Raw genomic sequence first — 25,950 nt, forward strand, 5'->3', positions numbered from 1 at the left:
CGCGAAGACGCCGAGACAAGGTAGGGGATGTGTGTGTAAGGGGGGGGGGGGGTCTCTGTGTATGTGTGTGCGTGAGTGTGTGTATGCTGGGGGGGGGCTGTATGTGTGTTTGCACGTGTTGTGAACAGCCTGCCGGAATCAGAGCGTGTGTTGACGCGCGCGACCTGATCCCGGCAGGCTGCTGCGTGCATGCGCGTGCCAGTCTCTTGTCCTCTCCCTTTCAGTCCTTGAAAGCGAGAATGATTGCAATAGTCTCGCTCTGCGACAGCAGGCCTTTGGCCTGCAATCGCAGGGCGAGACCTAAAAATATATGTATTTATTACTAGAATAATCCCCTGTACTATTTATGAGTATAGAAGCAAACGCGTTTAAACAAAAGCACAGTAAAGCATATGAAAGTTGCACAATTATGGATGAGGCCAGGGGCCACTCAAACCATATACTAAATAAGTGGTATAAGTATCACTAATCGAACTGTGGTAAGGCCTAGGGCCTTGGGAATCGCTGGGACTAATCGGGACGAGCAATGATGAAGTCGGGAAATGCCCGCGGGATTCGGGTGCAGCGCTAAAAGCACACGCATGCACCAATGCAAGTCAATGGTGCGTAAAAGTTATCGAGTTACAGTTTTAGGAGTCTTCCGACTGGACTAGAAGTACAAAACTTTAGACTTAGACACTAGAGGTATAAACCACTACAGGAGCACCGGCGTTCAAGAGTTACCTCACTCATCAGGATGCGGGTGCACAGGTGCAAAGTCGTGTCGGGTTTCGTCGTATAGATCTATGGAGCCTGGAGATGAAGATGCTGCAGGCGGCCAGAGGACAAGTGTCCGGTGTGATCCAAGGGTGGATCGAAGATGTAGAGTACCTAAAAGCAGAGGGGACAGAGTCTGGGTCACTCAGCAGTGACCAGGGTGGAACCAGGCAATGTCGGGCGCAATCAGGTGGTTGTCGAGAAGCTTGTGTAAATGTAAATGTATAGGCATTTATATAGCGCACTACTTACCCGTAGGGTCCCAAGGCGCTTCGACCGCTGCGAAACCCTTCCTGGCTTCCCTGAGAGATGGTCCCTTAATGGGTATCTCCAGGGTGAGACCAGGCATCCCCGGCGGTCTGGTGGGGCCGTTAGTGAAGATGAGGCAAGCTAATGCCCAGAGTTGCCGAGTGTGATCACTGATCAGAGTGGGCACCAAGGCGAGAGAATTATCGAGTCCGCTGACCTTGGTCCAGAAACCTGCCGCGCCGGGAATCGAACCCTGGTCCCGGGCCGTCCTCTGCTCTCGGGTCTGCCGCCTCTAACCAGTGAGCCACACTACTTCACTTGTCTCCGCTGTCACGTGGACTCTGGGGCACCGAGGATGTCCAGGAGTGGATCACGAGCTGTCCCGCGAAGGCTGTCGCTGACGGTGGTGTCGGCTTCCGGATTGGAGCAAACAAACCTTGGCAAGTGCAACCCACGCAGGATTCAACGATCGCTTCTTACTCGGACCAGGAAGGTCAGAGCGGGTGCTCCTTTTCAGGGGAGCGAGGGCCAGTCTGGAGCAAAAAGACTAGCAGAGCAAATTCGAAGGTTCGTCGGTACTGGGGCCGCTAGCCAAAGGGCAAGCGACCGGACCAACGCGTCGAGCAGAAAGATGCAAAAGGGCCCCACGCAGCACTCAGTGAGTGTGGAGGCGAGAGCTTTGGTGCAAAAGCTGCTCGGGGCTGCTCAAACCCCAATGCACAGCTTCGAGGGAGCCTCGGGAGCTGCACTGTCAGCACTTCGTAGTTTTTCCAAGATGGCCGGCCCCACGCTTCAGGTCGCCTCCACGGGTCTCAGACTTGCTGGGACTGTGAATCTGGCTGTTGGAAGGCAGGAACGCTGGGTCTTGTCGATCTCTGTCGCTCGAGTTCCGGCGGGAACTGCAACAAAGCAAACGGTGAGGCGCTGGATGGTGCCTGTTTGCACAGGGTGGTCACTCCTTGACCACAAGGGAGATTCTTCAGTCTCCCACGTCGAGTGGGATGTCGAAGGGTCCAGAGTTTCGTTTCATACGTTTCAGTCAGGATAATCTGATGTGCATCTGTACAGCTCCTACCTTTATTCCCAATCAAGGGGATGGATTACCTGCTAGGTCCCTCCTAAGAAGGGGGTGGTTACACCCCTTTCCCTTTGTCCAGTTTCGCGCCAGAGCTGGGGCTGGAGTGCCCCAGCACCAGTTTGAACTGGACTATGCATGGGAAGCCTTGTGCTCCCCAGGCAGTGTCTAGTTTCATTCAACCCTCCCTGCTACAATCCACTATCTCCTGTCTGGGGTGGTGTGACACCTCCCTGTGACAGGATATCTATTGTCCAGGCCTCCCCTGCCGGAGTTTCGGCCAGCAGCAGGAGGCCAGACTCGTGTCTGTGGCAGCAGCATCCATTTTGTGATGCTGGGGCTTTGGTTAGATTTAACCACGTTTAAGCAAAGTAACATGTCTTCTCCCTCTAGAAGGGTGGAATGCTACCCCCCGTCGCCAGGACTGGCGAGGAGGTAGTATTCCAAAGCGTAAGACACCTTACACGACATGTTTTGATAAAACCAAACCAAAGTTAGCAAGTAACCGCAAGGATTATAATGCACTTAAGAGTATATGGTATGGCAATATCCCGGAACAACCAAGGGAATTGGTCCCGACAGCTGCAGACAGGCTCAGCTCATGCTAGAGCACCATCTCACATAAAACCAAGCACTCTGCCACCAGGATTGTTAAGGCCTGCCATAGGAGTGACTTATAGGTATATATATGTCCAGCTATAGGTTTAGATATATCTATACTATATCTAAGCAAGGGGTGATTACACTACCTTGCCCCAGCTGAGTGATCAGCCAGTTGTGTCAGTTTGGATAGCCAGCCAGGGGTGGCAAAAGATATGCTGCAGCCCCTGGTAGGCCTTGGATGCACCTATGCCCTGCGTACCTATAGTACACTGTACAGGGGCTGATAAGGTGACCCAAGCCAATTTAGTTATGCACCTAGGGTGCATGGAGTCCATTTTAAAGAGAGAGCAGATAGCCTGGGGCCCTGATTAGCAGGATCCCAGGCCAACTAAGTCGAAAACCAGCTAAACACAAGTCAAAAAATCTGGGGTAACTATAGTCTGGTATCCACCTTCCTACAGGTTGGGAGAAGGACTGTTGCAAAATGGGTTCTGTCCATTTTTTATACTTGGAACTTTAGCTTTTTTGGTCACCTGGTTTTAGACTTTCTACTGTGGGAGAGTCTTACTACTTGTGTCTCGCCAATGGTAATCGCAAGTAAAACGGACCGATTGCTGCACATGTTTACTGCCAGTGTCCACAGTTTTATTTTTTTTTTCTATTTTAAATTTTTATTAGAAGAATGACAAAAGAACATATTCAGAAATAGAAAAAAGAAAAATCAACATACATTAAATCTTTGTCAATCCCCATCTTTTTCACAAATGTTCCGCCACCCCCCACCCTTCCCTCCCCAATTCCCCCCCCCCCCCCCCGGGGCTGCAGGAATGTCGCAGAACAGGATACATAAAATAGACCAAAAAAAACACTTTGCAGAACCAGCCGACTATACATATCAAACTTATATGGGAGAGGAACCAAAAAGCCATAAAGAAAACAGGAGAACCAACACAAGAAAAATAACCCTAGACCCATTGGGTCTCGAAAGTTGACATTCTACCCCCATCCTTAACTCCTAGAGTTCATCCAGTTTGAGAGGGGCTCCCAGATCCGTTCCCCCTCCCTCCGAGCCCTCGGGCCTCTCCTTTTAAAGACCAACAATTCCCACTTCCCGATGTTTATAAATTTACTAAACCATTCGTGAAATCTCGGGGAGGCAGGATCCAACCAAACCGTTGCAATGCTCAATCTCAGTGTGGCCATCGCAATAAATAATAACTTTCTTTCTGATACATTCATATCCATATTCGCTATTCCTAACATTACCAGCAGTGGTGCAAGTTTGATCAAGTACCCAAACATCTGTTCCAGCCGTTGCTCGACCGCAACCAGCAATGAGGTCATACTGGAGCATGATGCGAACATGTGAACACTATGAACAGCAAATTCCCCACATCTAGGGCAGTTAGCTCCATCCACCCCACCCCATTGATGAATAAGATGTGGGGTAACATACAGATTTAACCAGGTCTTGAAACATTGAACCTGGAGGTTTGCAGATATGGTTGCTGTTTGACTGAAGCCTAATGACTCTTCGCATATTTCTTGTCCTGCCTGTACGACATTCAGCCAACGTCCAAAGTGTTTATCCAGATCGTCACATCTGGTTTCATTTACCATTTTATACAGCCTGGAGATAGTTGATTGACCACCCTGGATCGCAACAACCAGCGGAATATGGACCCAGCTAACCCTTTTACGACTCAAAAAATCACGTGTCTGCAAAAATGTAAAGAAATACCGGTTGTTTATACCGAATTTCTGTCTAATACATTCAAAAGACATAACCCCTGTTTCCAAAGCAATGTCCCCTATTACCAAAACTCCTTGCGTATTCCATTCTCTAAAATAACCATCCCTGAAAATTTCTGGCAAAAGGGTATTGCCAGTGACTGGAGTGTATATATATATATATATGTAATCTTCCGATTTTAAATAATTTTCTCACGGGTGTCCACACCTTAAAGGCTGCCAGCAAGGTCTTAAACCGTACCCGTTTCAAATAAGCAAAATCAATATGTCTGAAGAGCAATCCCTTAGCTTCTTCCCCGTAAATCAAATGATGAATAGAGATGTCAGGACCGATTGGTTCCTCTCCATCTAATAATAAACCTATATGCCGCAACGTAATGGCCCAGTAATAGCACTGAAAATTCGGTAACGCCCAGCCTCCCCTTTCCCTAGGTAGCGTCATATATTTCATAGCCCGTCAGCGTCTTTTTCCGGCCCATACAAACCAAGAAATAATTCGCTCAATTTTCTTAAACCATATCAAATCAACTAACAAAGGAATAGCTCTGAAAAAATACAAATCTTTGGTAAAAAATAATTTTAACCACATTGCATCTCCCCATCAGAGTTAAATGCAAATTATTAATCCTACGGGCCTCAGAGTCAATTTTACTTAATAAAGGAACAAGATTGATCTCTACGATCTCCTCAGGTTTGGCACTTAGCTCGATCCCCAAGTATTTTGCCTTGCCAACCACACCGGAGTCTATCCAGCTGATTTTCTCGTTGCAAATTATTTGTGTTTTGGAGTCATTAAGATGGTATCCTGAGATCTTACCAAACTTTGTTGTCAAACTCTGGATTTCTGCCAAAGCAATCTGTGGGGAATCAGTCAATATGGCAAGGTCATCCGCGTACCCAAGGATTTTAATATCTCCTCCTTTGGCTCTAACCAGTTGTATCAAAATATTAGAAAGGAATTTTTTAATTAAAGGATCCATATAAATGGCAAATAATAAGGGGGAACATGGGCAACCCTGTCGAGTGCCTCTTAGAATGGTGATTATACCTGTCTGTCTTCCCATGATCGAAATTTGAGCCGTGGACTGTTGGCACATGCTCCGAATAGCACAGATAAACCCATCACCTAGACCATAATGCTGTAAAACGGCCCTTAAAAAAGGCCAGCAGACCCTATCAAAAGCTTTCTCTGCATCCAGCAGAATTAAAGCCATAGGGTCTCCTGAAACCTTGGTGAAATCAAAAAGGGCAATAGTGCGGCGTATATGGTCTATCGTTTCTCTTCCGTGGACGAACCCGTGTTGTTGTGGGGATACTAGCTTCTTGATCATCCCGGAGAGCCGATTAGCGAGGATCTTGGCATAAATTTTGACATCACTATTTATGAGCGTGATGGGCCGATAAGATCCTGTCTCAATTGGATTCTTGCCTTTCTTTAAAAAGGCAACAATTCTGGCTCTTCGCCATGATTCCGGGGTGCCTCCCCCCCTTTGGACCCTACGAAGCAGCTCCAGCATAACAGGAGTAAGTTGCTGCCGAAAGATTTTATACAATTCGCCCGGTATAAAATCCGGGCCTACTGCTTTGCCCGCCGGAAGAGAGTCTATTGCTTGCCAGAGCTAGTCTATTCTAATTTTGGCATCCAAAATTCTCAACTCCTCAGTGGACAAGGCATCAACCTCGACATCTTTTAAATGTTCCTGAATCTCAGCCTTCAAAATATCATTATCAAGAGTATCCTCATTATATAATTTTTGATAGTATTTTTGAAAAGCTAGCGCAATTGCCCCCTCCTCTGTCACCAAACCCGAATCTGGATCCAGGATAGCATTAATCCGAGAGGCAGATTCTCTTTCTCTAATTCTTGCAGCTAATACCTGTCCCGCTCGTTCACTATTTTCAAACATTCTGGAACGCCATCCCATAAATTTCCCTGCCGCTTTAGCCTGTGACACTTCTGTGATGGCTGACTTGGCTATGATGGTCTGAGTTTGAGCCTCATCACTGTCTCTACCCCCTAGTATTACTTGAGCCAATAATATCTCTGCTTCTTCTAGGTCTTTATACAATCTCTGCATTTTCACCTTCTCTTCTCTCTGGCTTTCCCACCCATACCGAGTTGTCTCCCCCCTGATCCCAGCCTTGAGCGTATCCCATACATTTTGGATCCCGGTACTATTTAAATTTTCCTCTAAAAATGTCGAGATCCAGGGAGCCATAACTTCAGTGTATTTACTATCCGTAAACACACCACGATTAAAGGTCCAAGCATCCGGTTTATTTCTACAGATTTGTACCTTGACCTCGAGCACAAGTGGATTGTGGTCCGACATGACTCTTGGAAACCTCGTAATACTAGAGCCTAACATAAGAGCAGCAGATATAAAAAAAAATAATCCAGCCTGGAACAAGTCTTATGTGGTGCCGAAAAAAAAGTAAATCCTGGGTCCTTCTGCTTTAGTACAGCCCATACATCAATCAGCCCGTGTAGCTCCATAAGATATCGCAGGGCCTGATAGACTTTGGGTTTTCTCCCTACGTAAGACACCCTAGGTTGATTCATCCATTCGCAACCCAAATTAATATTGAGATCACCACAAATAATGAGTGGTGAAGGCCAGCCGACCAGCTCTACACTTAGCCACTTATATAGTTCTGGGTCATCAAGTATAGGGCCATAAATAGAACGCACAGTAACATTTTTATCAAGAAATCTACCATGTACTATAACCCAACGGCCGAGACTATCCACTGAGGATCGAATTACACTCATCTTCCCCCTACGAGCCAAAATTGCCACTCCCTTGGTTTTAGCCTCCAATCTGGTCCAAGAAACTAATTGATACCCATCAATGTCCAGCAGTTTGTGCCGGCTAGCCTCGATGTGCTTCCCCTGGAGGCAGATAATGTCTGCCCGCAGGAAACGCAGATCTTCTCTAACCTGCCGCCGTTTAACAGTGTAATTTAGTCCACAAATGTTAACAGTGGCTATTCGGATACTAGCCATACTTCCTAACACATATGCCTATGAAAAAAAAACAGCAAGGAAAAAGAAGACAGAGCAAAAAAAACAGCCAGTCCCCTACAGCAATCTAACTTCATTTCGATTGTTTCCAAAGGTAACCTCAAACCCTGTACATGCCTCCTCCCGCAGCTCCTCCCCCACCCTAATTCACCCTCCCCCCGCCCCACCCTGAACCCATCCCCAACCCCAAAAACAGGCAAAATAGGTCAGCCGACCCATATGATGCCTCCCACTTCCCGAGTGCCCCAAGGTCACTCCCTGTCTATATATCCTTCCTGAAAAAAAAGGAGCAAAAAGGAGAACCCAAAGAGGAAATTAGCCAACTAAACATCAGCATATAGTGTGTAGTGGATAAGCCATACCAAGTACTCAGAGCTCCATCCCAGACTGCTCTTGCCACAGGCCCCTAAACATCAGACGTCAAACATCAGGAAGTTCCTTAAGGTACTCCTCTGCCTGTATTTCTGAGGTGAACACCCGGATCTTGCCCTTGAAGATGACCTTTAACCGTGCAGGGTTCATTAGGAAGACCTCGCAGCCCTTCTTTTGGAATGGAGTTATCAGGAGGCGCAATCGCCACCTGTGTTCCACAGTTGCGTGGCAAAAGTCCGGGCGGACGAAAAATAAATGTCCCTCTGCCGATTGCTTAGCCTCAGGTCGGGCTTTCTCAAAGATGGCTTGCCTTAACAAAAAATTGCCCAAAAAAATCAGAATGGCCCTTGGTTTAGCTCCGGGGTCCGGGTTTTTTTTTCAACATTAGAGGAAAGCGATTAACTCTTTGGATCTCGCTTTCCCAAGACCAATGAGAGAGCTCCGGGAACGCAGCTTGAAACAGCTTAATGACAAAACCTCTAATCCTGGCCCTCTACTTTCTCCTCAATCCCGAGGAGGCGGAGGTTATTCCGCTGTAGTCTATTTTCTGAGTCCTCGAGTTTCCACATCATGTCCGCTAGCTTATCATCATTAGCTGTGGTTTTGTTGACAGTACTCTGAAGCCCAGACTCAAGCTCAACAATCCTCTCTTCCAAGGCTGCAGTTCTGGCAATTACTTCTGAGCAGGCCTTCGTGTTCTTCCTTATGGCCCCCTGTATCTTCCTAGTCGCCATTTGTGCCCTCTTGTGCTCTTGTCTTGCCTCGTTTTGGATAGATTTAAGCATCTCGTATATCAGGGTATTTGATGGCGGTGAATGAGATTCGCCCCTAGATCCCTTACGATCACCTCCTCGCGCCCTTGAGCCCCCTGAGCCTGTTAGGCTTATCGCTGCCTGTGCGTAGTCCCACTGAAGGTTGTCGCTGGTCTCCGACCCATCACTGTGCGAGGGAATTAGCTTGGCCTTACTGCGGCTATGTCGGGTGTGTTTTTTTTTTTTTTTTAAGTGTGTCAGCTGTTTTAGGGGGGCTGCCATCCTCCTCATCTGAGGTGAGGCTACCACTCTCAGAGTTAGCCGTGAGGTCGGTGTCTGACTCCTCAGCCAGGGAAAAAAAATGGTCTCCATCCAGGGGGTCCACTGAGCTGGGAGCTCCTTTACCATTAATCTCCTCCGCTGGCGCGATGCTAGAGGGAATAGTGCGCTGGTGTGGTTGCCCACTAAAAAGATTGCTGATCCCCTCCGCCTCTTCCGCGTTAAAGGTCTCTTGTCGTCCCATTGCACATGGCTCTTCCACTGACTGAGAGAGAGGCCCACTTTCAAGGCTGTCACTCTGCTCTTCCCCCTCACCGCCGGAGTTCAAATTACCCCTAGTCCCTGTTTTCTGCAGCCCCGGTGTACGCTGGTCCATGGTGATATCAACAGCACTCCCACTGACCTGCAAATTTAGTGCCAGCGCTGGTTTAGGATGTTTACCACCACCAACAGTCTTCCCCTCCCGTCTTTCCAGAAAACATAGCCGGGAATGTAACTACTTTCCCCTGTCCTGGCCCCTCCGGTGCGACTGTAATAGCCCCTGGTGCAGCAGCAGCAGTAATCCCCGGTCTCCCATGGTCTTTAGTGCCAGCACTGTCATTCTCTTTGGAGCCTGCGGAGGGAGGAGGTTTCCCTTTAACTAGCCCTGCTTTCTTTGTACTCACCTGCATAGCTCGGGGCCACTCTTGTCGACTTTATCCGAATTATCCTGTTTACCCAGCCGCTCCATTTTCTCTCCCGAGGGCTGCTGTTTCTTTGTCCCGAGGGTTGACACTTCCCCCGCAGGTTTAACCATATTTGCGGGTCCGTTCCCATTTCCATTTTTCCTCAGCGGCATTGTGCTGAGCTGAACACCGGCCGACTCGAGACAACGCTGCTGGGCTTTCTCCGCTGACCACGCCTGCCAGGCTCCCAGGTGTGCGCGGCTCCGAAGGATGGTGAAAGCGAGCCGTGCAGACCGCACCCACAGCCGCCGGATCTCCCTCAGCATTAATTTTGCCAAACTTTGTTCAAACGCCACTTTTGTACTTCTGCCGACCGTCTTTCTCCACGGCAGCTCCTTCGGCGGCTCCTTAGCAGCTCCAAACCATCTAACCTAACAGGTGAGACAGGGAGTGGCGCTCACTCGACTCAAGCGGCCAACATTTTGCCCAGTGTCCACAGTTTAAGATAAGGCTAATGCGACTTAGCAAGGATAAGGTACACTTGACTGGCTATATTTGAACATGTGTTCACACATGTGAGGACTTACTGTGTGAGACTACTGTCACGTGTAGGCCTGTAACTGCGCACATGTAGCCTGGCTTAGCAGGGACTATGCAGGCTAGATATTGACATGGGACAGCCCTTATAACACTAGTGGTACTAAAACAATAGTTTGGAAACCTATGTATTCACACCAGCTCAAGAAGAAAAGTAAAAAGAGAGAAATGGTACCCACAACAGTCTACTTTGAAGTAAGGAAAATTATTTTCCATTTTGAAAAATTAGTTACGAAGACATGCAACCATATAAACACAAACCAACAAATTGTGCTCACATTGTTACACATATAAGACATACATAATATATACAGTGTAAAAAGAGAAAACAATGGCAACAGAGGGATAACAATACAATAGACATTGTCTGTATTATGACGAGAACATCATGCAGTCAATGCTTGATCCTAATTAGCCAGAGAGTCAACGGTGTATCGACCTTGACAATTAACAGGTCATCATCAGGACATGTGGAATTTTATAGCAACCAAAAACAGTCTGAAAATAAGAATTATAATTCAAGTCAATATATGCGTGAATACAGAGAGCGCTGCCTCTCCTTCTCCCCCTCCCCCTTTCCTTTCCCCCACTGGTGCATTCTCTATGAACCAGGAACTATTTCATAATATTTGATGAGACACCCCTGAGAAACATGTAAAAAGAGACGCAGGATACGTCGATTGACCATCCTGTTTTTAATCTCATGATAGAGAGACATCAGTGAAAACATTTGAGCTCATCCACATATAATCGTAGCAGTGGTCTAACAGTTTAAAAAAGAGAGAACATAAATTTCAGCATAAGGAACATAACTTCACTCAAACTATGGAACCTACATCTGAGAGGCTGTACAACTTGTAAAGAATTATATTATTTGATGCTTTCCAGTCCTATATATGGAACCCACAGAGGAAGCAAACCAAACTAGGTAGATGAGGGTTCATCACCCAATATGAGTTCATCAAAGTATAGTAATCCCATAAGACATATAGTTGTTTCTTCCAGGAGTTTTGTACTTCTTGTATGTTTATATCTGTTTTCCAAAAGCCTGGAACAGTCCTTTAAAATCTCTCACCCGCTCTTTGTGTTAGCTATCTGCCCTTACCTATCCTGTATGTGTTAAGTTCCTTCTGCTATTGTCACCAGTCCTTTACGTATTCTTTGTATTAAGAAGGGTTATTCTGCTGCTGTCCATGTTGCACCCTTATTGAGTTGTGATTTTTTTTTGCAAAACCTTACATTGCACAAAAGACTGACAATTTGCATGACCAATGCTTGCTTTATTGCATGATGTGAGCAAACCCTTATAAAATACGTAAGCAGAAATTACTTTTGGTTTTCGTGTAAAACCAGCCGTTTTTAATGGATAAGACAGCTCTGTAAAACTGTTAAAACATAGCTGACAAGTGGGTCGATATAATATGTTACATTTTCATACAGTTCTGGCATTTTAGCCAACACCCCCTTGCATGCTGGTATTTTCAGCCCATAATGAAAGTGTTGAAACCAACACCACCATCCACACAAATCAACTTTCTGTTGGCTGCAGAGCTCGGAAAAGTCATTGTTATCATGTGTCCTACTACCACTAGGGAGACTTGTGAAATGCAAAATACAATTTAGCTTCTGACTTCCTGCCTTTTTGTTCTTTTGGGCAATCACAGGTTTACTACCGAAGGTGGTGAAAGCAGATAAAGCTTCTCAAGTACAAATATGAGCATTGCGGTACTATTGTGCTAACATTAACCTTCCTTAGAAACCTGACATACGGTTGAGTAGTATAGAATGGAGTAAAGTGGTTTGAAGTGACGCAGAGTGGAGAAGAGTGAAGTGGAGTAGAGTGTGGTGTGGTGGATTAGAATATTGTTGAGTGTCGTAGATTAGAGTAGTGTGGCATGGGGTTGGTAGGCTTAGTGTCGTGGAGTAGAATGTAGCATGCCATAGAGTGGCTTAAAGTGGACTGGAGTGGAATAGTGTTGTTGACTCCTAGAGTAGAATATTGTAGAATGGAGTAGAGTTTCATGGAGTAGAGTGGATTTTTGTAGAGCGAAGTGCCGTTGAGTACAGTGCTGTGGAGTGGAGTAAGTGGACTGGAGTGGAATAGTGTGTCCTAGACTGAAGAAGAGTGTTGCGGAGAATGGAGTAAAGTAATGTGGTGTGGAGTGGCATGAAGTGTTATGGAGTTGAGGGGCATAGAGTGGAGTACAGTCTCGGAGTGGAGTAGAAGTGGCGTGTGGTGGAGTGGAGTATCGTAGGTTGGAGTAGAATGGCACAGAGTGTCATGGAGTGCTGTAGAGTGTTGTCGAGTTGAAGGGTGTAGCGGTGAGTAAAATGTCAGAGTGGAGTGGCTTGCCTTAGAGTAGAGTGGATTGGGGGTGTCTTAGAGTGGCGTGGAGTGTCACAGGGTGTCATAGAGTAGAGCGGTGTAGGGTAGAGTGAAGTATATTGGAGTAGAGTGTTGTAGGCTGGAGTGGAGTGGCATAGGGTGGAGTGGCGTAGTGTGGAATAGAGTGTAGTGGAGAGGAGGAGCGTAGAGAGGCATTGAGTAGTTGTAATAAGTGAAGTGACCTAGAGTGGTGGTGTTTAGTGTCATGCAGTGTAGTATGCATGGGGTGGTAGCACACAGCCATTATAGGCAACACACTTTTAATTGAAATTACCATTACATTTGCACAGACCTATAGTTTACTGAAAATACTATACTGCGCACAAATGATAATGTGTCAAAATCTGGATCTTGATCTGTTTTGACCGTATAAAAATATTTGTTACCACTACACTTCAGAATTACAAAAAATGTGTTTTGTTTGTGCATTCTTAATTATGATATATTCTGAAATAGTTGTACAGTTCATTTACTGGCATTTAAATGTTGTTGTGCTAGAAAATGATATCATACAGCCTTTCCCACCACCAATACCTAGCATGATTGTCACATATCCGCTCACTTTGCAGTCTGAGACATTAAAGTAACCACCAATCTCCCTCGATAGACCGTCTTACATTTGATATCTGTTTTTGCACAGCAAATTGAAAAGATAAAAACAAAATGTAAATGTTTGTTTATTGCTCATACACTTCTGAACTCCAGCATGGTCACTTTGAGGGTGCATCAGCAACCCCAACTGTCCTACTTCCAGCGCCTATGCCATGGGCATGAAATTAAGGAAGTTTCATTTGTGCTATTATTAACCCCTTCCATGCTCATGACGAGCTCAGCTCGTGATGCAGTACAGTGTTCCTGTGTTCATGACGAGCTGAGCTCGTCATGACCACAACCGTTTTTATTTTCTGTCCTGCACAGCAGAGGAATCTCTCAAGCAGCGATGTGGTTAAAGAGCACTGGTCAAAATAAACAAGCTTGTAGACAGAACATTGTTCTTCACAGGCATGCACGGTTGATAAGCAAAATGGCAAACAGAAGTAGAATCAGTAAAGCAGAAAGATAGGAGACAGGAAACCTCTTCCAAGAAATACAGCACGTCAAGTGCCTCAAGAAAACGACTGACAGAGTTCCCAGAAAGCGAGCACTCATGGTGGAATGCAAGGAGCCATTCAGGGAGGTGATAAACAAGCTGTCCTCCACATGAGACAAAGACATGCTGGACAGCCTAAAACAAACTGGCAGAATTGTGAAGTGGTTTCTATGGCTATGAGCACGCCAGTGTCCTAAGCATACGTAGCCAGACACGTTGATAAAGGACAAATACTGCTGAACCACAGGCGAATACCTGTGCTGGGCATCCTAGAATGGTAATCGCCTACATGGTATAAATAATTGTGTAAACAACAAAGGGGCAAACGAGTTTCATGAAAAACAGACTCAAAATGGAATAATAGTTGCTGAATGTTTTAACTCACTAAAAACCAAATGCTCTTGTGAATACAATAAAAATAATATCCTCTAATAATATTTAAACATCTTCACAAAAACAATGACGCGTCCAGTACATCAAAACATCTAACGAGCCAGCAGTAAACAGCTAGCAGTGTTGTGAGGGTGCATTACCACAGGCTATCACTAGGTGTCTTGTGGGACCTCTTTTTCCACATATAGTGGAAGAGATGAGAGGTCTCTGATATCCTTCGGGATCTTGTTCGCGCTATATAAAACTTTATAAATAAACGAGGAAGGGATTGGGGGTTAAACATATTCGCCAGTGCCACTTATGGGTTCCAAATCAGCCCTAGGGCCGGACTGGCCGTGGCGGGCACCGGGCGTTTCCCGTGTGGGGTTCGGTTTTGGTACAGGGGCGTTTTTGCAGCATAGCTGCAATATCAGCTCCTGTAACAAAATCGGCCAAAACCGGCCCTGGCAAACAGCTTTGCCGCAAAGCCCCACCCAGGGGGCCAGCTGAGCACTTTGCCAGGGCCGGTTTGGCTTCCCAGTCTGGCCCTGATCGGCCCGGTCACTGTTGGGCCCACTTCACATCTAATATTTGGTGTGGTGGCACGCTTAAACGACTGAATATGATTTCACGTTTGTTATATTTGGATTTAACCCAGGCAAACACCACTCAACTTAATGTAAAGTAATCGTATTATGTCAAGATTTGTTTTTTTCTTCCGGAGATTTTGACAATAGTTTGACCACCACAGTTTTATGGGCACTGCATGTAGATAAAGATTCATGTTATTTGTCTTCTGTTTTATGGGGGTTCCCTTGGCTATAAATAGCCAGTTTTCAGGCACCGTTGATAACTTGCTCAAGAAACTGTTTAGACTAAGAGTGTCATATCGTGTTACTTCACTCTGCCTCGTTAGTGTTCAGTTGCCAGAAAACACATGTATAAACGCTGTAACTTTCACTCATCAGCGCAGCTTGTGCCATTTCAAGATGTCCGCAATGGTGCCAACCTGTGGTGGTGGTTTCACTTATTTCAGATTCGTGTGTATTCTCTCTATGTACCTTACCTCTAGATTTACTGACGCTCCTCGTTCTGCGGGGTTGATATGGTGCTTATCAGAGCAGAGTCTGAGGGCAAGGTTGCGCTGCAGTCTTTATTAGTCTGTCCTCTAAGCTCAAGACAGAGCAGTGCGTGCTTTCATCTCTTCCCCTCGGCCTGCTTAGTGTACGCGAAAGCGTTGGGCGGAGTCTGTAACCAAGGTTTCTGTGTCCTGCCCCGCCCAACTAGTGACCTATCATTGGTGTTTTGTAACAGCGAGCCAGTGCGGAACCATTGTTAGTCTATGATTGGCTAGCGCTGACAGCGGTAGGCGTAACTTAAGTTTTGGGAACTGCGCGCCGCCTTCCGGGCCGCCTCTGGCTTGTGATTGGTGGGCGGTGACAGCGGTGGGCGGGGTCTGTGGTGCAGTTTTGCTGGCCGGGTATCTTAGTGCTGAATGTCAGCTGAGGGAACAGGAGCAGGTTTCCAAATGCCCCTGATTACAGTGACTTGAGCTGCCTGTCTTTTCTGTTTTTTGTGTGTGTGTTTTGACCGGGACAGTGATGAAAAGAAGGCAGGAGCCTGCCGCAGTCACCAGCCGCCGAAGCCCCGCGGGACATGAGAGCTTCAGCCCTCTGGACAAGGACTGCCGCCTGAACCATAACCTGCGGCTGGCTGGCAGCACCAAGGGGGCCCCGGAGCACCACCATTCCGAGGGCGCAGGAGTCATGAAGAGGTTCACCAGGTGAGCGAATGGGGGCGGAGGGGCATGCTGCCCGGCAGGGGGCGCCGTCTGCTGGGGCCACCGGGAGGTTTTGCCTCTCTGCTGCGGTCACTGCATTTGAGACAGTCTCTTAATCACAGGAGCCCCTCCTCGCAGTCCAGTGCATCTCTTGGGATGGGTGCATAAGCATTAACGGTAGGCTAGGCTCACTCCTGGCCAGGGCTAGTCCCCCCCAGGGGATAGTGCGCTGCACAGGTCAGATTAATATAACATAGGAAAGGGGGGTCTTTTGCATCACCTCGCGCGCTGCATCCCTAGAGTGGTCCATGCATCTCTCAGGCGGCCCCCGCATCGCGCAAGGACCGCAGATCGAGGAGCGATGCTTCTTACGATAGTGCTGCGAAGACATGCCAAGCACTTCACGGCCTGTCCACGCTGCTATGCATGATGCACTATCTAACTGGGGCACGTTTGCCTTGGATAGGCACAGTATCATGTGTGGCACTGCGTCTCTTATGGAAGCGTCTTTTCTGTAGGCACGACGTTCTTTTGGTATTTCAAATAACACCTTTTCAATCCACATGTAGCCACCGCATTTCTTTGACCTTTGGGTACCAGAACATTGCATCTTTTTAGAACACCACCACTTGTGAGCAGCGCATTCCAGCTGTGGTCTGCATCATGCCTTCGACGGTGTCACGTGAGCCTCATGTCAGCTGTGGGTTGTATCACGGAAGCACCGCACGGCACTCGAGGGCAGTTCCGACCCAGGACGGAGGTGACCACAAGAATGGAATGGTGACTGTGTCTTTTGGTGCTCAATCAGCAGCGTCAGCAGGGTGCTCTTTGTAGCGAGACATAATTGAGTGTCCTCGCTGGTCTCGAGTGTGCACGTGATTTGACGAGCCACCGAAAAGGATGCCGATATTGAAAACAAGGTGTGCTACTTGGTTTTAATAACTGATGTGAAACGAATAGGTAATGTTATTCTTCCTGTGCTGTGGCCTTCTTAAGTAGCGTCCAAACCTGAGCCTCTAGGGTTTTTGGCTCCAAAGCCCAGTGGTATGCAGTAGTGTACGAGGTTGTTATTCCTCCACTATAGTTGTCTACCATATTCATTCCAGTTCAGTGGTATTTGTCCCTCACAGTTACAATTGCAGCCTCTCTCGTGTAGTCAGGACATAATGTTTCTACTTCTGAGGTTTAATTTAGCCATATAAAGTATTCTGGAAGTTGTTTTCGTTTGAGTGGCAGGCCGTATACCAATGGTTTGTTCAGAATAGCCAAGCACTGGACACATGGTGTTAAGATGACGCGAGGCTACATGGCAGCCCAACTGGCAGTGGCTTACAGCTTCCTATTTTTTTATTTCTCACAGAGGTGTGCAGTGTAGGGTAGTTGTGTGCTCTGCTCCACACTGTTTCTGCACTTGTTCTTACCTTACTGTGGTATACAGCGCGATCCACCGTGGTGTTCCCTTCGTCAAATTCAAATTAAACAAACAAATTTATTTAGACAATTGGCCATAAAACATTCGTCAAGGTAGTGTACAATGCTGGGCATGCTGTACATCTCGCATCCCTGTGTGTGTCTCACTCTCTTCCGGTGGTATGCAGTGCTATTCAGAACGGCGGTGGTGGTATGCTGTGCTCGTAACAGCTGTGTATGTCTCGCAGTAGTGTGTAGCATGGTGGTGTACTGTACTCTGCGTGACTCTTTGTTTCATGGTGACATGTAGTGCTGTGCACAATGACGTGGGTGTGTGTCCGGCCCATATTTGTGTAGTGCTATGCAAAGTGGTGGGTTTTGTTTTGTTCCTCACAATAGAGTGCAAGACAGAGAATCAAATGTCCGACAATGACTTATAAACAGTGGTTTCCATAACTTTTTTTTTGACCTGTGACTCCCTTGACCTATTGGTTGTAGCTTCCAATTATGTTAAATTCTTTTTTTGGGGGATGGGGATGGGGGGGGGGGGGCATTTAATCCTGGCTTCAGGAGTACTTCCATTTTTCTCCCTGAAAATAATTGGGAACAAGCAGATGAAGGTATTATAATCATAGATGTAACAAAATGAAAATATAACAGTTGTTCAATAAAAGACCTTTAATTGGTTAAGTCAGAAACGATACAAGGGAAACTCTTCAGCACTCTGGTCTGCATCTGGAATCATAGGTGTAGAAAATACTAAAGAAATTCCACTGGTGGACTCTCCTCCAGAGTGAGCACTTGCTTCACAAATAAGGGGATTCTTCTTTACCATCCACCTCGAAATTAGCTTCCTAGACTGCTGGATTGCAAAGGAATTAAGATAGTGTGTGTGATCCACTATCCATCCTTCCCTGCAGACACCCTCTCTCCTTCCTTAAGTCTTCACTTTGTCATTTACAGAACAAGGGTCTTTATTCAGTTAAAACCCCACAAAATAAATTTAATTGTAACAATTCATTAAAATTACAATTAAACATTTCCATATCTTAAAATATCCATGATAAGTCATTTTAAATAACCATACTATATAAAAACAACTTGCCAATAAACAATATCTGCAAAAAACAACTGCAGCTGTGATCATCCTATGGTTTTAGCAAATATATCTCGATATTAAATGTGCAACATTTAGAAGAGAAACTAACACTAGCAGTATACACATGAGAAGTCTCATTTGTAACATAACATATTGTTTGCATAATGCAACTCCCTGTATGTCCTACCGTCAATAGACCATTGGAAAATACAGAAAGAGACAACTTCATTCTTAAATGCAGCTAGTATAGATATTTAAATAAAGTTATTTGCACAACACTTTACACAGCCTTGCTGCATCTGCAATAAATCTAACCTTCCCTTTATCGGCACAAGGCCATAAAAGTACATAAAACATATGATTAGTTCAATCAGTCGATACTGGGTTAAATGACTACAAAAATTATCCCAGCTAGAACAACAGTTTGCATCCAGAATGTGTGCAAGTCAAATTGCAATGGAACCAGGATCGCTGGACTGTAGATATTTGGACCTTCGTCTCCACATGCATAGCAGATATCGTGAGACCGCAAACACTATGGATTGCCTAGAATCTGTTCTCGAAATTCTGATTACTGTTCTTTAAGCTCGTATACCCAGGAGCCGGCAAAGGGGAATTATCCATTTCTCCTGATATTCCCTATAAGCTGGGCAAAAAAGCAGAACATGTTCAATGGTTTCATTGGATCCAGCACAAAGAGGTAAAGTTCCTTCCAGATCCCTGGGAACTCGTCGCCGTTTAGAAGTAAAAGAACACAGAGGAAGCGTCCCATAACATTTCAAATATAATGTCTTTGCTGATTGGGGCTCAACCTCGTCAAAAAAGGGCTCCAGTTTAAAATCTACATTAAATTCAAGAAATACAGTGGGTAGAGACACTCAGTCTGTATGACTCGCGGGTGGGGGGGGGGTCATGCGGGGGGGTTAATTTAAAAAAAAAAAAACTTCTGTTAACTTACCTTTACATTTGCTGGCCTGTCGTCCATCTGAACAGGAAGCAGCCACAGGCAGCCTCCCTACCCTCAGCCAATCACAAGGCTGCAATGGCAGCGTTGTGATTGGTTGGGATGCCAACAATTCAGGCGTCTATGGGGAGGTCATTTTCTCTATGTAGGCTACATGCAGCCTACATAGAGAAAAAAAATCAGAGTGCGTATGACTAGTTTGGTCGACCCTGGGGCCGACCTAACAGTCGGCGCACTCAGAGTGGGCAAGCCACTCCTCCCCTGGACTCCAGCAGACCTGCTCACCCCCAACCTGGCATACCCTTCTGCTTTCTCAAAGTGCGAGAAGCAGAAACATAAAATGGTATTTAAACTACCATTTTATGTTTCGGCTTCTCGCACTGCGAGAAAGCATTGGGGCGGTGCTCCTCCTCCCACATGGAGGAGCCGCCCCTGGCTAGAGAACCTGTTCCCGCTTGCCCAATGTAATTAAGTGTCTTATGCTGCCAGTACGAGCTCTTAACTGAAGCCTTAGTGACCCCGCTGAGGTCTGTTGGAGTGGTCCAATGATTCGCACAGCCTATTTGGGTAAAGATTTGTTGGATGTATCTGACTCATGGTATTTTTAGAGCACCTGGTAATCTAAAGACCTACTCTAGGCCCTGCCGATAAGCTAATAGTTCCTGTGTCCGGCAAATTCTGCGCAAATACAATAAATGTCCAAGCCCTATTTTTGAACTTTGCAATTTACCCTGCTATCCCTTCTTTGGCTCTCTGGTCTAGAATTTTACTTCTCACTCTGCTCTCTTTCGCTTTACCAATCCATTGCTCTCTTCATCTGCTCCATTCATTCTTTCTCCATCGTTCTTTTTTCACTCACTTAATCAACCTGCTTCTCTAGCTTTGCTTTAGTTACTTCGGTGCTCTTTTCTTTCTTCTTTTCCACATATTGTCTCTCTTCTTTCCTCTTCTCATCTCGTCATGACGCTGTGTGTGGAAGTACGATTGTGAAGCATTAGTTTATTTGCAGTGCGCTTCACTGTTGTGTGTCAGCCCAAGTCAATCTAAATTGAAATTTTAAAATCCCAAATAAAAAGCCATTCATGAGCCATAAGCTGCATTGATATTTAGGCTGCATCTTCCATCCTATGGGTGAAGGCACATATTTGGTCAATATAGGGATTGCCCACAACTGTGTATCATTGCACACAAGCATGCACCACCTGGTCATCACAGCCCTTTCATCTGAGATAGTGCCTCTGAACTCTAAGTGACATTGTTAGTGTGCCCAAAGTGACACATGGTGTTGAGCAGCGCTTTGGGTGCCCTGTCAATCAGTGTTTTGGAACTCATGGCGAATGTAATGTAGCACAAAGTATAGTTAGCAGCTGAAGCCTTGCTAGGACAAGCAGAGAGGCAGGGGTTGGAGGGCCATGGATATATAGTGCATGCATGATGCAAATGTAGTGCCCATATCAGCAGGACATTTCAATGGAAAATATGCGGTCTGTAAATGGTAGCACACTACCCACCACACAATGCTTAAGCAATATTTGGGACAACATGCTCCAAACGGCACCATTGGAGACAAGCTGCTCGCCTTCCACAATCGTGCCCTAGCCACAGCTCTTTTCACTTGTTCTTTGTGTAGCGAGCACCTGGGTATTCCACAACCCCCTAAGACTTTAGTGAAATAACACTGATGGCTGACCCCGTGTAGCCCTGCAGGGTGGTGATGGTGCACTGTGCTTCGCACGGCAGTGGAGCGTTACCGTCACATTCGTGCTGTCTGCTATTACAGTTGCATGTGAAATCCGCTCCGTTCTTCGCAGGCGGAGGGGCATTCATCGGGCCTGTGGCTGCACTGCGGATAGAGCCCGGGGCAGGGCACACACCGGATCCTGTCAGGGAACCGGGGTGCCGGGCTTTGCGCGCGCTCCCACAGGCTTCCCCATCCCACAGTGCACCTGCTCAAACCAAGGGTACAAATCCGTGTCCACACAACTTAAACTCTTTCCCCAAGCGTTGCTTCACGTTTTACCTTTCCAAAAGCTGCTTTGATCAACGAGTGTAGCAAATATGAGATTTTTGAGGTGTACTGCTTTACTTACATTGGCACACACGAAGACCCCCAGGCTGCCCAAATCACAATATGTATTTTAAAATGTAAACACATCTGAAACTAGGTACCTTTCACAGACTAACGGCATCCAAGTTGATCGAGGACATAGTTCGATTATCCGAGTTTCTAAGTATTCTGCAGGACTGCAAAAACCCGTATAAACTGTAAAGCATGCATACAACTTTTAACTGCTGGCTGTCAAGTGATGTTTTTAATGAGGATATATATTTTACTGTTTTTCTCAAATATTAGGCAATGTGCACAATTTTAAATGGGAATATATATATGTTATCTGTTTACAAATTTCGCACCAAGACATGGTTTTTAAAAAAAAATCAATTAATGAAATTATGACTGACTTGCTAAGTTATTTTAACAAATGTATATGTATATAACTTATTTTGCGTATTTGTACACAAAACATTTTAAGGAAACATGATATGTTTTCTATGTGTATAGTCATGTGATTAAATTGAAGGTGGGGCTTAAGCAAGTCACTAAGCATTACAAAAACCAAAAAGTTTTACTAGATCTTTGCATGTGAACAAGGGCTTGTGGAGCCCGAAACGGGTATTGCCCTTCTGTTTTACCAGCTGACACTGCAATAAAGTACCTGTGAACTTCAGTGGTCCGTCTCCTACCTTGCTTAGCCGGTCCTGGGTGAATTTGGAAGTGGCGCTTTTGGAGCTTAAAAGCATGTGTATGTATATGTGTCTGTGTATGTGTATGTATGTATATATATATATATATATATATATTTACAACAGTTTTTCCCTGATCCCGGGGATGGTTGGAGTCGCAGAAAAAAACGGCAATCAATCGCTTTACTTTTGTGAAAGTTCTGTATTTATTTCATACATCCATTGGGGGATCAGAGAACAAAAAACAACCAACGCGTTTCGACAGCGTCCGCTGTCTTGGTCACGGTCAGTTTCGTGCATGTAACTCACAGTTTTGAAAGGACAAAACAATAATAAGGCTACGCCCCCTTAATTGCCTAGTCCGTCCCATAAGTAGCGAGCATTCTGGGACTTGTAGTTTCCCAATTATCTCAATTTAAAGTTTAACACTCTGGCAATTTATACGGGGTTTTATGCAATATACTTTCTTACTAGGGGTGTAGCATATTGTCCAAATCATAATTCAATTTTAAGCAAACAAAAACAACCGCCCTCCAGTGGGCTAATGGTGCCAAAAAACCATTATTTGTAATAATAAATTTACAATTATTTACAATCAGTACTGCCCTCTAGTGGGCAATGCCAGGTCTGCTGACACTTTTAGTTGTAAGGATATATTTACAATTAATTACAATCAGTACTGCCCTCTAGTGGGCTGACATCTTTGGTTGTAAAGCAAGAGATTTCTTTCTGTGAGTATTTTACAAAAGTGAGAAAAAAGTGTAAGGTAGTGAAAAACAAAGGGGACAAAATGGTTAAAATCAACTATGGTCGGCGGGATGATTTCAGAAGGTTAATTAGTTCATTTTTACAGGTGTATGTACAGTTCCTCTGATTGGTTGAGCCCAAAAGGTGCCATAGTTCTGAAACTCAAGATGTGCTTTGACTCTTTGCGTCGAAGGAACTTTTCATTGTGGCCACCCCTTGCTGAGAGGCTCATGGTTTCAATGCCCCAAAAGCGGAGTTGTTTCCAGTCTCCATTTTGCTTCAATTCCATATGCTTGGCAACAACGTTGCTTCTGTCCTTGTGTACAGTCGCCCGGACATGTTCCAGTATACGTTTTTTTTAGTTCGCAGATGGTGCTGCCTATGCACCTTAACTTACATGGGCATTCGATCATATATATGGTGTATTTGCTGTTGCATGTTATGCATTCCCTAATTTTCCAGATCTTGTTGTTTGGCATGGCTATTTCTGTTGTCGGTTTTGCAATTTCACAGATTTTGCAATTGTAACATTTTACAAAGCCCTTAGTCTGTAGCCATTGTTTCTTTTTCGCCGTAGGTTGAAAATGACTGTGAACAAGTTGGTTCTGGAGATTTTTGGCCCTCCTGTATGTTATCGTGGGGTGGTTGCCCATTTTTTTGCCTATCTCTGGATCCAGCTGTAGAAGCTTCCAATTTCTTTTCAAGATTTGGTTTAGTTGTTTAGTTTCTTTACTGTAGTTTGTGATAAATCTGATTGGTTCCTCTTCCGTTGGAATTTGGGTTTCCTTTGGCATCAGGCAATCTGCTCTTGCAGTTTGGTTTGCTCTTTCCCAACATTGCTTTGTGGATCATTGATTGTATTGTCTTTTGTGGAAGCGTTGCATGGAGCTTTTGCTCTGTTTTTGCCACTCTTGTTCCTCACTGCAGATTCTTCTTAGACAAAGAAATTCCCCATAGGGAATACTTGATATGAGCGATTGCTGATGGAAGCTGGTGGCTTCCAATGTTGCATTGGTCGCAGTGCTTTTACGGTGGAGGGTCGTTTCCACTTGGTTGTTTTTAATGTACACTTCCGTATCCAAGAAGACCGCTTTGACCTGACTGATGTTGTGGGTGAATTTTATGCCCGGTGTGCTGCTGTTTAGTATTTGGAAATATTCAAGGAATTTTTCCTCCCCGCCATTCCACACTATAAACAAATCGTCTATGAATCTCTTCCAGACTATGATATGCTGTGTGAATGTGCAGAGTTTTTCATCCCATGCCATTGTTTCCTCCCACCATCCCATGGCAGTGCAGGCATAGTTAGGGCTAAAAGAAAAGCCCATGGCGGCTCCATTTTTTTGTTTGTATACTGTGTCACCGAACATAAAAACATTATTGCATAGCAGGTAGTGGATCATTTCTGATAGCATGTTGTGATGTTGATAGTGAATGTTCCGTTCTTTAAGGACATGTTTGCATGCATTTAGACCCATCTCATTATCAATGTTTGTGTATAACGAGATCACATCCATCGTGATCATGATGAAGTCAGGTTGCCACTCTATTTGTTTCAGATTACACAAAAAATCAGCAGTGTCCTTTATGTATGACTTTAAAAGCTTCACATGTGGATTCAGGTAGAAGTCAATAAAGTTTGAAAGTGGTTCCAGCAAAGAACCATTGGCCGACATGATCGGTCTCCCTGGTGGCTTGGTGGCATTTTTGTGGATCTTGGGCAGGAAGTATATAGTAGCTGTTTTTGGGAAATCCACTGTTAAGTATTTTTTCTCATCAAAGTCCAAAAGTTCATCCTTTTACCATTGGTATATTTTCCTGTCCAGTTCCCTTTTTATGTTATCAATTGGATTTTTTTCAAGTTTTTCATAGTAGTATTGGTTATTCAATTGGACCATAGCTTCCGCAGTATATAGTTTTCGGTCCCACAAAAATATGTTTCCGCCCTTGTCGGCTACCTTAATCTCAAAGTTTTCATTGTTTCGTAATGATGTCAGGGCTTCTCTTTCACTTTTGGATAAATTATCCTTGGCATTGGTTTTGATGTTAATTTTGTATAGGTCATGGATGACCGCCTCCTGAAACATGTCTATTTTATTTCCAGGTGCTAGTTGGGGGTAGAACTTAGATTTGGCCTTTAAGCCACTGGTTCCTGCTCCCAATTGTGGTATAGCTGTTTCCAAATTGATTTCCTGGCCCTCTTGCGCATTTAGGTTTAGCACTGTCAAGTACGCTTCTGACTCCTTTGCTAACAAGGTGGACGTTGGTTTGGATTGACATTTTGATATCTTGGGTTTGTTCTTTCTCTCGGCAAAGAATTTTGCAAGTTTAATTTCGAATATAGAGGTATAAATAAATTCGTGTTTGCGCCATGTCTATGCGCGCTATTGGGCAAAAGTTAATTCCCTTCTTTAGTAGTGAGGTTTCTGCTTCTGAAATTTCCTTATATATATACACGATTGCGCTATTTTTCGAATGTTTCAAATGATTTAAAGTTATGCCCAATAAAAATGTTTGTTCATTCATTCATTCTTTAAAGCATGTTTAAAGCATGTTTCTTTCCAGGAAGGGCAGAGCCCTGCTTCCTATTTACATAGATCTGTGTGGCTTTAATTTTGAGAATGTGTTCTTGATCACACGGCAAACCCGTTCGCTCATTTCAGGCGGGCATTGTCCTGATTTCACAAGCACCATCGATTATTTGTTTACGTTGTTTTTTTGCATATCGCACTTCGTGCACTCCAGGGTCATGCTAATAGTGCTCTAGCATTGCAGGGCGTCTTACTTCATGCTCCTTCATTATTAATTGAGCAGGCACTTAGGTGAAAAGTCTCAAGTAAACCCTTTTACATCGGGGTTTTACTTGACTTCATTTCTCGACTCGAGACTTTAAACTTGCTTGCCAGACCAATAGGATTATGAAATCTCGTACATTTTAAACCCCATTCCGTAACCTGTAGTAGTAATTTTTGCACCATTCCAAAATATTTGCTGGTCAGCCTCTGCACTATTTTTATTTCTTTATTTTTAGATATTTGTAGTTTAAAGATGACGCAGTAAAAAGTACTCTAGTGTCCGGCAAATCTAATATAAGATCTGGCTACTTAAAATCAAGGATACAGCTAAACACCCCAGTGTGTGAAATCTATTTAATGTTGGAATGTTTTTTCCGGCATAAGTTGGTTTTTATTCAGTTTTACAGCACATCGATGGGCATTACTTTCTATCACAGTGA

At 45.0% G+C, this 25,950-nt stretch overlaps 2 protein-coding genes across 6 annotated transcripts in view; one reads left to right on the plus strand and one right to left on the minus strand.

Annotated features, from left to right (window-relative positions):
* GINS1 (GINS complex subunit 1) overlaps nucleotides 1-15,199 on the minus strand; it is a 344,403-nt gene extending 329,204 nt beyond the window's left edge. The window contains exon 1 of the mRNA XM_086927200.1: nucleotides 15,040-15,199. The gene's annotated coding sequence lies outside the window, so the exon portion shown is untranslated. The remainder of the gene's footprint in view (nucleotides 1-15,039) is intronic.
* The window catches only part of ABHD12 (abhydrolase domain containing 12, lysophospholipase), a 454,310-nt gene that overhangs the window by 34,600 nt on the left and 393,760 nt on the right, over nucleotides 1-25,950 (plus strand). Inside the window, exon 2 of one of the 5 annotated variants that reach the window (XM_086927195.1) lies at nucleotides 15,573-15,756. The exons of 1 other annotated variant lie outside the window; for it this stretch is intronic. In XM_086927195.1, coding sequence (XP_086783321.1) covers nucleotides 15,575-15,756 — 182 coding nt within the window. In that variant the 5' untranslated portion in view covers nucleotides 15,573-15,574. Of the gene's footprint in view, nucleotides 1-15,403; nucleotides 15,757-16,483; nucleotides 16,674-25,950 lie in introns of those variants that run through there. 3 more of the 5 variants (XM_086927194.1, XM_086927198.1, XM_086927197.1) reach the window with 3 other exon arrangements.

This window comes from Lissotriton vulgaris, chromosome 6 (genome assembly GCF_964263255.1).
Source record: "Lissotriton vulgaris chromosome 6, aLisVul1.2, whole genome shotgun sequence".
Taxonomy (NCBI): Eukaryota; Metazoa; Chordata; class Amphibia; order Caudata; family Salamandridae; genus Lissotriton; species Lissotriton vulgaris.